General features: G+C 41.2%; 1 protein-coding gene across 1 annotated transcript; it reads left to right on the top strand.

The window, feature by feature from the left end:
* The first annotated feature begins 661 nt into the window (after positions 1-661).
* gpr142 (G protein-coupled receptor 142) lies at positions 662-11,396 on the top strand. Its single transcript, XM_040014495.1, has 3 exons — positions 662-1,074; positions 7,038-7,192; positions 8,563-11,396. The coding sequence occupies exons 2-3, from the start codon at positions 7,054-7,056 to the stop codon at positions 9,519-9,521; spliced, it is 1,098 nt and encodes a 365-aa protein (XP_039870429.1). The 5' UTR covers positions 662-1,074; positions 7,038-7,053; the 3' UTR covers positions 9,522-11,396.
* The last annotated feature ends 4,321 nt before the right edge of the window (positions 11,397-15,717 follow it).

The following is a 15,717-nucleotide window of genomic DNA, read 5'->3' as shown; positions in this document are numbered from 1 at the left end:
TAGTCCAACAAAAATTCATTTAATGGATGTGCAGCTCACACATCTGCAGCAACTGTCATGTCAACATGGACCAAAACTTAAAGCAGCTCTGAAAGCAAGAGTGACCAATTCAATACCAATAAGGTGTACCTAATAAAGTGGCTGGTTAGCTATATATATGGTATAAAAGTGTACGGCCTTGCCTCTCGCTGTGTGGATGTGCTCCTGTCCTGTCCTGACAAATGTATTTTTGATTCATATTCCATTTGCTGACATGAAAATGGAAATATTACTGATGCAAATAATCTCCCTTTACTAATTCTCACTAATATTCACATTTAAAATGAAAAAAGAAATGCTGTGAATTAAGATCATACAAATGTTTGTGTCAGAGCTTCTGTGTTTCTGCATTTCAATCTCTGCATTTTAATAAGATGATAATAATAATAATTATTATTCTAACCTCATTAAAAACAATTCCTAGGATGGCCCATATTTTTGCTGTATCTACGGGGTGATGGAGACACTTCCGTTGGAGACCTGTCACATTTGTCATCAGTATTTAGTGTTTATGACGTAGCTGCTGCTTGGAAATGTTTCACATTCCCACAGCCTGCTTTACGTGTCGTCCCTCATGTTGTTCGTATATACTTTGGAATGTGGATCAATCCGACAGCTTTGACAGGTTATTTCGTTTGTCACATTTCCAGTGTGAACGCACTTCACACCGAAATCCCGACGAGAAGCTTCAACATGAGAAATTATCACTTTTTGTTCCCACTTGAACTCACTGTGGTTTTCCATCTTTTTTCCCCGCACCCTCTCAATTTATTCTGATCCATTTCCTGCCTCCTTCACACATCAGTTCCCTCCCTCACCCTCCCCTTTACTTTCACTCCCCTCTTCCTCATTACTCCCCTCTCATTCTGTTCACTCATAGCAGTAATGTACCGGCTGCCTGGATTCTTCTCCTCCTCCTCGTCTCCTAACCGGATTGTCCAGCAGGGACTCTGTAGGAGCCTCTGGGGGGAGTGACAGTGCAGAGGACCGGCTGTACCCCAGGTGGAGAATCCACATTGAAAACTGGATGTGAAGGTAAGTCTGCTGGCGATGAGACTAAGCCAAAGAAAACCCCTGTTTGTGCAGAGTATGTTGTAACAGGATGAAGGTTTCTGTTTGTCCTGCAATTAGACTTGTTCCAACTTCAGATGATGGATCAAAGTACAGTTATTATGAAGTCATTTGGAGAAGCTGGATTGTGTTGCCTCCAAATGTTTCATAATTGGTTTTGCTTTGACCTGAAGTGTTTTTCTTGTTATTTCACCCTTTAATCTGCTACGAAGCAGGCGTTTCTCATCATACGTGCCTGTTACTTTCTGCCAAAATGCTCTTCTGGGTTCTATCTTCTTAACAGCCACAGCGGTGACCGTGGCTCAGGATCTTGCAGCATCTGCGCTCCTGATCAGAACAGCTGGGAGATTTCTCTCCACTGCTTCCTGTCAGGTTCTGATTTTCACAGAAAATTATTTTCCTGATTTTAAACACCAAACGTCTTCAGACTTGCTGCCACGCGAAACCCTGATATGTTTGCAGTACAGTTATGCTGCCAGCATCTCCACGCGCTGCTCTTTCAGGTGCAGCATCTCTTGATGAATAATTAAGTGGAGTACAGATAGAGTTCATTTCAGCTTCGTGGACACTGACCCCCCTGCAGAGCTCCGATAGCTCCAGCTGCATTTGGATCCTGGGAAAACTGTGTCCCTTCAAAAAGATAGAGGTGTGTTTCTGATTAAGGCTGATGTGCACTGACTCTACTGTCCCGTCTGTGCTGCTGACGTACTGAAAAGACTGTAAATTTTAGGATTTAATAAAACACCTCTAAAGCTCTGAGCTGCATTCCCACCTCCAGAATCAATAGCACCCACGGGACACGAGGCGTAGATGTGAATGTCTGCAGGAGAAATTTCTCAGCTAGTGGAGACACAGAACGCTCCAAGCTTCAGGATTTAAGAGGTCCTTGGCTGGCGTGTAACACGTCTGCTGGGTTACTGACTGCCGGGAGTAATTACGGTCCCCTGTGCCACGTTTTTCTGGCAACCTCTCGACTTTCATGACGATCATCTTTCTCACTGCGGCTGCTGCAGGCAGCTCACGAGGAAACAGATCAGGTGTCGTAGCAGATAAGACCGAGTGAGTCTCATGGGTCCACAGTGGATATTTCACCTTTTTTCACATGCAGCTTATTCGGCTTAATCTGTGATATTACACTGTAGTTTCCATTTGATCTAGGAAGAGAACTTCTGCAAATGCAAACATTAACATTTTGTCAGAATGCAGCTCTGATGTGGAAAATGTGATGAAGTGTAAAACTGTACCTGCTGCGGTCTTCTGTGCATGTCTTTGATGGTGAACAGTTCCACCTGCTATCAGTAAGTAAATAGATAAAATGTCAGGGCTTTTATAGAAATAATTACACAATGTCAATACAATGGTGTGCATTACAAAACAAAGTTGATTTAGTGATAGTGTTCATAACTTGAGTCATTCTTTACACATAAAATTAACCAAAACAAAATAGAGAAACTAGATTCTTCTTCCAGTAACACTAAATTTTTGAACTATGATACGGTGGCCCTGAGGCAACAAAGCCAAACCCAACATTTAAACACAAAACAATAAGTAAAAAGTGTCGTTTTGTTGCTGTTTTTCTTGTTTTTACAGCCACCGTATTATTCAGACAGCACAAACAGTTTGAAGGACTTAATAAGTTTATACTCTGTATTTGAAGTTAGCCATAAAAACATCTCATTATTCATCTTCAGCGCAGCAAACATGCATCATTTTGTCTGAGGTCAAACACTGAATGCATCTCTGCATACACCTTACACCTCCTATGGGAGCTGAGCATCTATTAATACTAAATAAGACATCCTATCTGAGCACGTGGGACGCGGTTCCATAATAAGCAATGAGATAAGAGGATATTTCTAATTATAAACAAAAAAAGGTTGAAATGATTCTATTTTGTTACTTCAGAATCTGAGAAAAGTCAAAGGACGCAGCTTTTAATTTATAGCCTGGACTTAAATCTACTTAAATGTAATTCTTAAACACAAACACTCTGGAGCCTTTGGTCATATAAGTACAACACATAAATCCTCATACGTGTTTCTTTTCTTTACTCTTTTGCTATGAAATTACAGAAGCTTCAGAGTTGAGGATTTTAATATATTTGTAAAACACCTGTTTTATTGTTTAAGTGTAAATAAATTTAATTTAAGTTTTAACTTAAAAGATTCTCAGATATCTTTTTAGCAGGTGAGTGAAAGACTCTCGGGTGATGTTAGAATATAATGTTATAGGTCGTGGATGAAATGTGCGTATCTCTGTGAGTAATTCACTGGAGAGAAGACCCAAATGCACTGAAGTAGGTTAAACAAACAAAAGAACATGCTTCTAACGGCTGATAGAAAAAAAATAATAAAGATGCACAAAGTCCAGTGAAACAAAACAGGGGAAAAGGGGAAGGAGTAGCAGGACAAACAACAGAAGGACAAACTGACGAGTGACACGAGCAAGCAAGATCGTATTTACACACACAGGGTGTCATAAAGAAGGGATAAAAAGGAAGCACAAATGTTATTACCCAAATAATACAGGAAGTCACTGAGAAGATGAGGAAGACGTAAAACAAAAGCACACATGGCACTGGAAGGAAACTTCTAAATGAAAAAATAAAATAAAAACCCAGTGAATCGCACAGGGACCTGGACAATCTCCAGTTACTGATTTCCACCATGAGGCGATCACTAAACAGCATCCTGCCTGATCCCAATCTCATTCTCAAAGTACAGATCATATCACGGACAGCTCTCTGATATATAAAGCTAAGAATATCTTTTCAGACTGTCCTTCAATTAGAAATGGTTGTGACAGCAGCCAGAGCCCGTCACAGAGCCTGTCCACTTTACATTAATGCCATTCTTTTAAAAAATGACTGCAGTTCACCTAGAGGGCGCTGATGAGACTGAAAGAGTTAAATGCTGTCCTAATAAAAATCCCATATTTAGTATTAATTACATATATCAGTACTGAACTAAAAATACACTAATATCATTTTTGATTATCTTCCAGGAACATCGCCTTTAAAACAAAAGTATTAGCTAATGCTTGCTGTTTGGCTGCTTAATGAAAACATCTCATACAAAAAGCTGTGTGGTGATTAAAGGTGATGTACCAACCAGCTGTTACTTACTTGACAGAAGAAATAAAAAGGGCAGATGCCAAAAAATGTCTCTTGGTGTTTAAACTATATACATTGTTTCTTTCCCTGTTGTCTAAAATGTCACCTCAACTTCTAGTGACCAAAGAGTTGGTGAAAGAAGGGGTGCTCTAAAAAATATAACATCTGGAAACAAGCTACATAACCTATCCTAAAACAGAATCATTACAAAGCATCTGGAGTTAAATGCAGATTACTTTGCACCCAAGTCTCGTCTGGTTTAATTTTCACACGCTAATACTTTCATCGAGTTAGATTACAGCTTGGGTGTAACAGCATCCACCACAGCTAAAGGTAACATCAGACAGTAGTAGTCCACAGTAGTTTGTGGAGTGGGGTCTAGTATACTTCTTCTTCTGTCTAAACTAAGACACTAATTCAGAAAACACTTCATATCATGTCAGTGAGGTTTGGAGGACTTGTGGTGAATTTCCTGTGGGACTAAATTAAGACTCTATTGAGAAAAAGGGCAGCAGGCAGCCTCCTTCATGTCGACCTCTCTCCTTTGTACATCATTGATCTTCATGATTGCATTTCTCTCCTGCTGGTTTATCGGGCTGTGGTGAATTAAAGCTGTCGTGCACTAAGCTATTCGATGCTCCTCGAGTTTACGATCATATTCCTGCTACGGGCCATAAAATGTGCCAGTCATATAGTTTATATGCAGGGCTTTGGCACATAAATAGCATTTGCAAGGGCAGTAATTTAAAAATGACTACACGTTAGTGATAGTGATTGTCCCGCTTACATCATGAAAACACTGACAAATGGGGTGATTGTGGCTCTGTGATAATGTGTATGTTGGTTGAGCAACTACAAATGGTTTGTCACTGAAAGCTCGAGAGATAACGCAGTCCAAATATTGCCTCATGGATGAGGGAAGTAAATAAGGAAAGCAGGCAGATGGAGAAAAACAGGATGGCTGGCGCCCAGGTGAAAAGGTTAAATTGGGGACGGGAAGATAATGACCTGTGGTGGTGGGAGAGTGGAAGGGTCATTGCTGTCAGCCCATCTGCTGTTGTTGTGAACCTGCAGTTTAATTGAATGAGTCCAAACTAAGTGGATTTAGCATATTTTTGTTTCCACGGTTTATTTCTGAAACAGTTTGGCTGAGCAAACATCGTTTATCAGACGTCACCGAGCAACTCAGAGAGAGCGGTGCATCGTCTGCAAAAGAAGATCTGTCATCATCTTGTTCCTCCGAACCACATCCATGTAAACCAGATCATATCAAAGAAATATTCCACTTAAATTGTGCTTTCTTAACAAATATTCAATATTCGACAATGAACACCTTTTGATATTTTAACATTGTTGTCTGGCTATTTTCAGCTCACCGGCCAGTCTGCTGATTTTTCATTCTCACCTGGGGATTTTTGTACAGTCAGTGTGAGGCAGAAAGATGCCTGGTTAGCGTTAGAAAAATAAGATGAATACAATTTCTTGGTTTCTAGAATCAGGGATCCATACTGAGGAGTTTCAGGGACATCAACGTCTGCATTCATATAAGACATTTAATCTCATTAGCTTGGGTTCTACCGTTTTCAGTTGTGTTATCAACTAAAAAAAACAATCTGAAGTTTGTCAAGTCTGTTACAAAAACAGGTTTTTAGTCTCAGACACTCAATTTGTTAAAAAAAGAACTTGAAAACATGAAATACTGAGAATTCAGAAACATCCAACTAAAACTTCAGTCCTGCTCAGTGTTATAGATAAAAGTTACTTTAGATGCTCCTTTATGCATTTTAGGGGCAGCTCCACATATTTCATATGGCAGATTTTTACACCGGATGCCCTTCCTGAAACAACCCCCAAGGAATTTGTATCTCCTCCCAGGATCAAACTGAGGATCTTTCACTTGTTGGGTGATTGTGCAAACCACTGCACTGTGGAGCCACTTCTGCTCAGTATCACAGATGGCAGGTTTAAAACACAGAAAAAGACTAAAGCCAACAACGTATGTTGGTTTTGTATGTTGGTCTGCAGACTGTCTGACAGCAAACTGCCTTTGGCTCTCACAGAAAGTTGGTAAATCTTTAAGAAAAACAATTCCACATATTTTCCAATTACAGAACAGTAACTTGAAAAAAAATGTGCCAGTAAATGGAGTGTGTGTTGAGGACTAATTCTGAGCAGTGGATGAATCAAGAGTTGTTGCTCTAGTGAGTATTTGAAAATAAACTAAGTTAACTTAGTTAATGTTGGTTAATGGATACGAAGGACCAGATCATCCAGTGGAGCCTGGGGAGACATATTTAGACACAGATGTGTCTTTAAATCTGCATTTGGTTGAAAATAAAAAGACACTCTTCCTTCTTAAAATAGTCTAGCTTGTGTAACTCAGTCATGACCATTTTAGTCAATCAAACGTTGTACAAAAAAACAGTGAACATAAAGATGTATTTTCATTTTAGAAGCAAAGGTTATGTGATCTTGAATAACATGAGGGGTGGGTGGGTTACATTTTAATAACCAGTTTAGTCTGGTTCTGGCACAAAGAGCTCCAGGAGGGAATTTTTCAGAGAAATTGGTTTACACATGTTCACAGTGGTCAAGAATCTGCATACGTCTTCCAAAATCTGTGACTGAATGCACTTCAAAACTGAGCTTTTCGGTGTATTTAGGGGGGAAATAAGGTCTGCGTATGAAGTGCATCAACCCCAGATGTGCTGAAAAAATGCCCTGAACTTGTTTTTTGTGTTGAGTGACCCGATGTTTGTAAAGCTCTCCTTGCTAATCAATTGCAAACATAATTCTCTCTTTTTAACTTCGCCAGGGGAGTCGCCAAGGTCATGATCGACTGGCCCAATGTGACGGCGTCCGGCAACCAGGAGCTGGGCCTGAAACCCGAGGAGCTGCAGAAGTCCAAATGTGTCCTGGGTTTCATTCCCGTCATCTACTACAGCATTCTGCTCTCCATCGGAGTACCAGGTACACTTTTGAACCGAGCCAGCACATAAACCAATCAGAAAACAGGGAATCGCACATGACTCAAGAGATCAATATAAATGTGAGTTAGAGGTACATTAATGCTTCTATAATGGGGACTGGATAGTGGATAATACACTCAGGGATGTCTGTTTTCACAGCTTATGTTAATTTCATTAGCTGATAATGAGGTTGTGTGGGAATTTACCCAATTATTATCCCTCACTCCAGCCAACCATGTTAGGATCAACTTGCTTATCAGACAGCACTCACACCAGCTACGTCTTCATTATCATGTTTCACTTTTACAAGTCAGTGATGACGTGAAATTGAGGCATTCAGATGTCCTCTTTGCTGTTTCAAATAACTGCTCCCAAAGGGAAAAAAACTCTCAGGGCCGAAGAGCCAACGTCTGCAATCCTGGAGGGTCGAAAACTACGATCCAAATAGCTGCAGTGGAAATATCTTACTGCTGACAAGACGTCTGAGATGAAATAGTACAGAGGAGATTGTGTGTCTGACAGCGTGCAGGGAGACAATAAAAACAGCGTCTTTTTTTTAACATACTCTAAAAAGCAGAAGCAGAAACTCTGAGTTTGGAAAACAAGGATTTAAGAGATCTTAGAGAATAAAACTGATCATTTTAAAAGACAACTAAATAGCAGTACAGCAAGTAAAACATGAAGAAAGTAACAATTACTAAGCAGCAGAATGCATGCACAAAAGTAAACTTAGCTTGATGAAAGCACAGAAGGAAAACACACCGGGGAAAACTGAGGGAATGAATTCATATAAACAGTAACTGGAACTAAGAACTAAAGACTCAGAAGACTGAGGAAATACACAAAGAAGCCCCTGCCACAAATGTAAACAACACGCAAACTAAGAATCAAAAAGAAAATATTTAATAATAAACAGAATTAGAAGGTCCAAAACCTAAAAGCCCCTGGGTTTAAGTCTCGGACTTAAACTCGGGATGATGGCCCAAATATTGATTTCATTTTCCCCTGAAATTCCCTGAAAGTTGTGCAGACATGCAGCACAGTGCGGCGCTTGTTCTCTCTGCCTTTTAAGAAAAAGATGAAGTGAACCGTTCCCATTTCACAGATTTCTTTATGCAGCTAAACCAAAATCCTTGTAGGATCTAGTCTTGCCAGAAAATCTTGGGGGGTTTATTATTTGGGCCGTTATCCTTAGGTTGCTTTATTTCAGTATTCACTGGGACATAAAAGGGATCACCAGTGTCAACAGTCAGATCGAATAAAAACCTCTTAAAAGGTTTATTAATCTACTCCAAAATACAGATTTAAAGAGCTTTTATTTTCATGACTTTTATCCTTTTAATCTCATTTCTGCTTCTTTCTTTGTCCCAGTAAACATCCTCACAGCAGTGGCCTTGTGCAGACTGGCGTCCCGCACTAAGAAGGCTCTGTACTACTACCTCTTGGCAGTGACAGCCTCAGATATTCTCTCCCAGCTCTTCATCATCTTCGTCGGCTTCCTGCTGGAGACGGCAGTTTTTCACCGGGATGTCCCCGCTCTCCTGCTGCACTCTGTCAGCGTCGCCGAGTTTGCAGCCAACCACGCTTCCATATGGTCCACCGTACCGCTCACTGTGGACCGCTACGTGGCGCTGTGCCACCCCCTCCTCCACCGGCAGATCAGCTACCCGGCACGAGCCAGGAAGATTATCGGGGTGGTCCTGGCAACATCGATCGCATCGGGCGTGCCTTTCTTTTGGTGGTCGGACATGTGGAGGAACAGCCATCCGCCCACAGCGCTGGACACCGTCCTCATATGGACACATGTGACTATCATCTACTTCCTGCCGTGCAGCATCTTCTTAGTGCTGAACTCTCTGATAATCCACACACTGAGGGTGAGGCAGAGAGAGCAGCGCTGTCAGGAGGAGCAGGGGACCAAGTCGGCGCCGCTGCAAAGACTCGGGAAAACCACGGCCATGCTGCTGGCCATCACCTCAGTGTTCTCAATCCTGTGGGCGCCCAGAACCATCGTGGTCATCTACCACCTGTACGTGTCCACTGTTCATCGAGACTGGCGCATCCACCTGGCCTATGACCTCTCCAACATGCTGGCCATGCTCAACACCGCAGTCAACTTCTTCCTCTACTGCTTCGTCAGTAAGCCTTTCCGCAGCGCCGTGCGGGAAGTCATACTCCTCAGGGGGTCGCCGCTCTACTCTCGCCGCGCTCTGCCCCAGCAGCAGGTCCCCACCAACGCCTCCATTTCCTCTCTGTACAGTGGGAACAGCAAGCGGTTTCAGCGGGACTTCACCCCCTTGTCACCTCATGGGGCCAGAAAGCCCTCATGACCCTGTGACTTGTCCTCTTAATCCAAAACACCCATCATCCCACGGTCCCGGTGCACTCCTCACCCCAGGGACGCGTACTGTGTTCCAGCTACGACTGTGGGCAGCGACCGGTCGGCCCTGGGGCGCTCTCAGAGGGCCTGATAGCGGCTTAGCGTGATTTTCGTCTTACAGTGTTTGACCTCGTGTTGTTTGTCCGTGTAAATCAGATAACGTGACAGCCTATTTATTTTTCTTGAGAAGAATCTGAGGAAATAAAAGTAGATTTTTTTTCCATAGATGGTAGTAATGTGACTGATTTGTTTATATTTTTACAAAACAAACCAGAAGGACAAAATCCCTTTTTGAACAATAATGTAAGCCCAGATGTAGATTCATGTTAATATCAAAGACTTTTTGCATATTAAGTGCAATCAGTGATCGTTGCTGTTCCTTTGGTCATGTAACGTGGTGTGACATTCACTCTGGAAGCTGCAAAGATGTCCGAATAAGAGTGATAATGTTGAATAAACAGTTTTTTTCTGCAGTTGTATAAAGACAAGGAGTGAATCAATAGGCAGTGTGACAGGACTCTGTCACTGCACGGTGCTCCCAGCCATTAAAAACCATCCAACTTGACAAAGCCTCAAATGAAAGCTCAGTTTTTTAAGCCACAGGAGTGAAGGCCTGCTTTTCAGACAACTGTATCACTCACCAATGTGGCCTCAGCTCTAGCCTGATAGTCTGCACTAACACTAACACTACACTCACAAGGAAGCGTGGACGCTTTTGCATGCACAGCCACTGCATTTCCACCAAACGATGTAAAAGTTGCAAATGTTCTACCATCTAATTGTAAATATGCACAAATTAAGACTGTTGTTGACCTTCAACATTCAAGCATTAGGTATCTTAGTCTTCTGAAAGTAGACGTGACTGCACGCCCCTGTTTGTAATTTACCATAATTTACAAATGAGCTTTATGTTGTGTTCATTAAGACTTCAAATACGTGATTGAGTCAATGCACTCATCACAAAACTATTTACTGAAGTCCTATCACGAGGGAGCCGAGGGAGGTTTTCCCCTGGACATTTATATAAACAGATGTGTTTTTACAACCAGAGGCCTCATTTTCAGTCGGATGTTCCTGGAAAATCATTTATTAATCATTTAAATGGTAGAAAAAAGAAATAAATCAGAGTAGTTACTGTTCTGAAATAAACAATCAGCAAACGGTTTAAACTGTGTACAATTTTATGGACATTTTTAAATATTTTATGTACTAATATTTCAAGTGTATTTAGGACGTATTTGAATCTCGTTCCTCGATGGTGAGATTCTGTGGACTGCACACTGTGCATGACAGCAGCCTTCGCTCCCTGCACACACACAGCTCCAGTCATACCAGTTCACTCTGACACAGCTGTCGTATAACCGGTTAAAGTAAACCTACTGCAGGACGGCACTGATTAGAAACAGCTAAACTGGTACTGAATAATAATTAAATATGATTAATTAGCTTAATGGGCTCGTATTTCTCTTGCAGAATAGTGAAGGCAGCAACATTTTAGCATGTAAGTTGCCAAAAGGGCACATTTCTACTTGCAGTCTTAGAAGTTCCAGCCTTTATATACAAACTATGATGTAAAAGAACAAATCATTTTCTTCCTCCGCACTGCTTTCAACATCAAACAACACTGGAGCCTCATTTCATCCTAGTGTCCAAGGATTGCACGTAAATGATCAGTTTCCACGAACGAGCTCAGAGATGAGAACAACTAGTGTAACTTAATGCATTTGTCAGTTTTTTTATTTGTATTGGTGAATTGTTTTTTCTTGTGGTTGGATTTTCTTTGATGGTCAAAAACTGTTTGCATTCAATAAAAATCGAAAATGTATTTAAACTGTTAAGAAGTCTTGACTCGTGTGACTTTTGAAATTGAGTGACAGAGGGGAACCCGGTCAGAGGGGAGGGGTCTGTGGGAAATCAGAAAACTCTAATTGAAAATTGGTTGAAAAACTGTAATTGTGGGAACACTTCCCGCTTCTATCAGGTAAACTTGGCATCATGTTTGGTGTATGAGATTCAGCTGTGAGGTGACGGAGCGGTCTGCTTCTGTCTTATTCCACTGAGCAGTGGAGCAAAGAACAATGTCCCACACATTCTTTATTTTTACCTCTTCACATAGATTTCAGTTGCATTTTAGCCACATGATAAACAAACAGTTTCAAGAACTAAAAGACTTTACTTTTCAAATTCCTTACATTAATTTTAACCTCAGACTTCTTTTATAAATCCTCATTTGGGGATTCAGAGGAGCTGAAAGCTCCATAAACAGGTCACTGGTGACCGTGTGGATGTTAAGAGTTTTTGGGTTCCACGTGGCTGCTTGTACTTTGCCGGAGACACCTGACTGCTTCACATCTGTCTCAGGATCAGGCAGAACACAAGGCTGGTGATTTTATGCATTTTGTGTCCTCTCACATATTTGTCAATTCATTTTTAGTTTGTTTACAGAGGTAGCTGTCATGGATGAGCCTAGATGTAATAATAATAATATAATAATACATTTTATTTGAGGGTGCCTTTCTGAAACCTAAAAGATATCACTACAACTGTAGATTAAAATAGATTTAAATGCTAAAAACAACAAATAAAAATGAGAAAAACACAAAAAAAACCCCAAATAAACAAGTTTTGAAAAGTAAGTAAGATCTGTATTAAAGCGAGTGAGCCAGTTTAAACAAGTAGGTTTTGAGCTGTGACTTAAATAAGAGAAGAGAATCTATATTTCTTAAGACTGAAGGAAGTGAGCTCCAGAGCCGAGGAGCAGAGCGACTGAAAGCTCTGTGCCCCACAGTGATGAGACGAGCAGAGGGAACAACAAGATGAGTGGCAGATCTGAGAGAGCAGCAAACAGTCAAAGACACACTGACATCAGTATCTGCAGTAGTGACTGTGACAACGTTAGTAGTGAACGTGTGTGGGCTACATAAATAGTGTAACCTCTCTAAATATCAATAACTATCAAATCATACCAACATATAGATGACAATTTATTCATTCGTTACATTCTTCTTCTTCGTGGTTCAGTGTTTTTCTATAAAGAAAAGCACTAAAGTAATAAGTTTACATTGACCATGAGGAAAACAGAGTGTGTGATTTGCAAACCCAAATATGCTCACAGTGCGAGACACAAACATCAAATGTTTTTCCTAAAAAAGTTCATTTTTTAGGAAAAATATTCCTAAATATTTTGAATTGATGGCAGTGACACAACCTGTATATACACTTCAGCCATGATGGTGCCTTTCCAGATGTGCGTAGGAATTAATGCACCCCTGTACCTTTGAACCGAGTGCTGAAAACAAGCTGGTCACCCTGTTCTTTAGGCTGGACAGCATGGATCATGTTGCCTCAGTCCGTTTTAAATTAGCTTTGGTCCCGAGAAGATGACGGTGTTTCTGGAACGTTCATGTTCACTTACTAGTGGCATGATGGAGCTTTAACCTGCATTTGTGGACGACACGGTCAGCTGTGTTTCTGAGCCCGTGCGTGTCTGTTTTTGGTGCAGTGCTGCTCGAGGGCTTGAAGATCATGGACATCTACGGTTTATTTCTGGCCTTGTCTCTTGTTCACAGACAGATGTACTGTGGCTGATACTGTCTACCACAGACATTTAAAGTCTTTGCAATTTTACATCAAAAAACATTATTTCTTAAATTGTTCTACAAGTCGTAGATGCAGTTTTCCTCTAACACGTTCTTTTTATACCCAGTCATGCTAATGACCTGCTGCTAATTAACACCATTGGCTGCAAAATGTTCCTCCAGCTCTTTTCCAGCTTTTTATTTCCCCATCCCACCTTTTTTGCTACCATCCAATTAAAAATTGAGTAAATACTTTTCTGGGAATGGAACATTTTCTTCTTTCAAACATTTGATGTGTGTTCTGTGCTCTATTGTGAATAAAATATGGGTTTATGAGATTTGTGACTCACAGTATTCTGTTTTTATTTACACTTAATACAAAATCCCAGATGTGCATACTGGGTTTGTACATCTGGCCATCCTTTCAGGTTAAAAGTTTCTAATCCAAGCCCCCTGCTGACCCTCGTCCATCCTGAGTCTTCGCCGTGTTTACTGTAACGGTACATGACGCAGCGTTAGAGCCCCACCAGCAGGCTCATGTGGCCCTGCTGTCGGCTCACGCTGAGTTCTGAGAGTTCGTACGGAGATGCAGATACAAACGGTTTCTTTGAAGATGACTCCTGCTGCCTCACAACAACAGAGGGGGGTGAGAGAGAGCGTGTGGTGGCAGCAACCTTACGGTGGTGATGAGAGTGGGAGTCAGAGATGAATGATCAAACATAACACAGCGCAAAGATGTCCAAGCAGGCTTTGATTTACTCGAACAGAGCTGCTGCTGATCGTATTAGGCAGCAGAGCGGTGACGCTGGGGGAAGGGCACTGTAGAGGAGGTAAACCCCGGCAGCCACACGGCCCACGTCTGCCTGACACCTGTCCTTTGTGCCTGTTCAAACACCTGCTGATGGCCCCCCACTCTGCTCCTATTGAGCCCTTCCTGTTGCTTAGCAGGTGTCACAAGGAATCAAATGAAAAGACAGAGCACAGCAGAGAGTGATGGCGTCCTATCAGATGCACTTATGCAATAAACCCAGGAAGTTTACACTACACAACAAAGGGAGGAAGTTTGCCCAATTTACTTACTTAAAGAAAAGTTCAGATTTTATGTAGTTTCAGTAGCAACGCAGGAAGTAACACTGGCCAAAAGACATTTCATTCACTTTTCCCTGAGGTTGCTGGTGCTAAAAAATGCTAAGCTAAAAAATGCAAAGACTTGCATTCAGCTTGATTTCAGCCTTTCATCATTAATCATTTTATGCTTTGATGATGGGAGTTTCTGCCACACAACATCCACTCAAGAAAAAAAACGACTTTTTAAATGTCCGTGACTTTGAATCTAAAGACAATGAGTGCATGTTGGTTTGATCCTGCATGTAAACACTGGGGTAGTTTCATATGGAGGGAAAATAAAGGTTTAACAAAGGATCAGTGCAGTTTAATTTCCATTGTGTAGTTTCAGGTGAGGACGTTGTGTTAATTTCAATCTGGACATTCAGACGAAAATAACTTGTTTGAAATCTGGCCTTGTCATAATAATAATAATAATAATAATAATAATAATAATAATAATAGCTTTTGATCATATTAGTAATAAAGGAAGATGCCAGCTGATAAAATAGGTTTTATGGGCACTTTTTAGTCCAGCACAGTGAATCCGAATAATTATTTTTATCTGTCTGCACTCTGACTTTTTCTTCGGTTTCAGATTTAATATCCTGTTGAAATAAGAGAAAGAAATCAGAGTGATGAAATGGGGCTTGCCAGAACAAAGAATAATGCATCACTACCTCTGCAGGGATTCGCTTTAACAAAATATTTCTGATCTTTATCTGGAAACAGACAACTGATGGACACCAGGGCTCTGCTGGAAGGAAGCAAGGAGATGTTTAGTTCTCAAAGAAAAACTGTTTGGTTCCAAGGCCAGGTGAAGGACCTAATTTTAGAGAATGGAAAACTGAAAGCATAATTCTTATCAGTGATAGCCAGATGGAGGAGCTGAAAAGTGAGAATGAGAATCGTGAATAAAGAAGCCAGCAGCCTCACTGAGGGTAAATGAGGCAGGAAGCATCAGAAGTTGATTTATAAGCATGAGGGTCTGTGTGGACTGGTCTTTTAATCATTCCCCCAAAACCTCACATGCACCTAATGCTTCACCTGTACTGTCAGCGCTTACACATCGATTTCAAAAGAGGTTGTTTTTTGTTTTTTTTACTCCATGAGAGTCACAGAGGGTTGATTATAGCACATAAATGCACATTTTTCACCTGCAGCGAGCATCAAAACATTCTGTTACTGGGGAAGAGCTTTTAAGAATTTCTAGCTTATGTCCTTAAATGTTGAGGCTTTAAATAATAAAAGTGTTGACATTTTGGCTGCAGTTGCAACAATGTAACAGTCAGAATGTATTATATTATCAGAGTCCATCCTTTTTCTGAACTACAGAGCGAGCTCGTTGCTCCAGGTGGGCTATAGCCTGACCCAGGACAGGTCACCGGCTCCACTGGTCACAGGGCATCGCAAAGAGGCAGGCTGCCTCATACTCTCACATCCACGGGTGATTTAGAACCGGTA

This window comes from Simochromis diagramma, unplaced genomic scaffold (assembly GCF_900408965.1).
Source record: "Simochromis diagramma unplaced genomic scaffold, fSimDia1.1 OVJJ01000669.1, whole genome shotgun sequence".
NCBI lineage: Eukaryota > Metazoa > Chordata > Actinopteri > Cichliformes > Cichlidae > Simochromis > Simochromis diagramma.
Note: the sequence above shows the minus strand (reverse complement) of the source record. Positions and strands in the feature narration are given on the sequence as shown.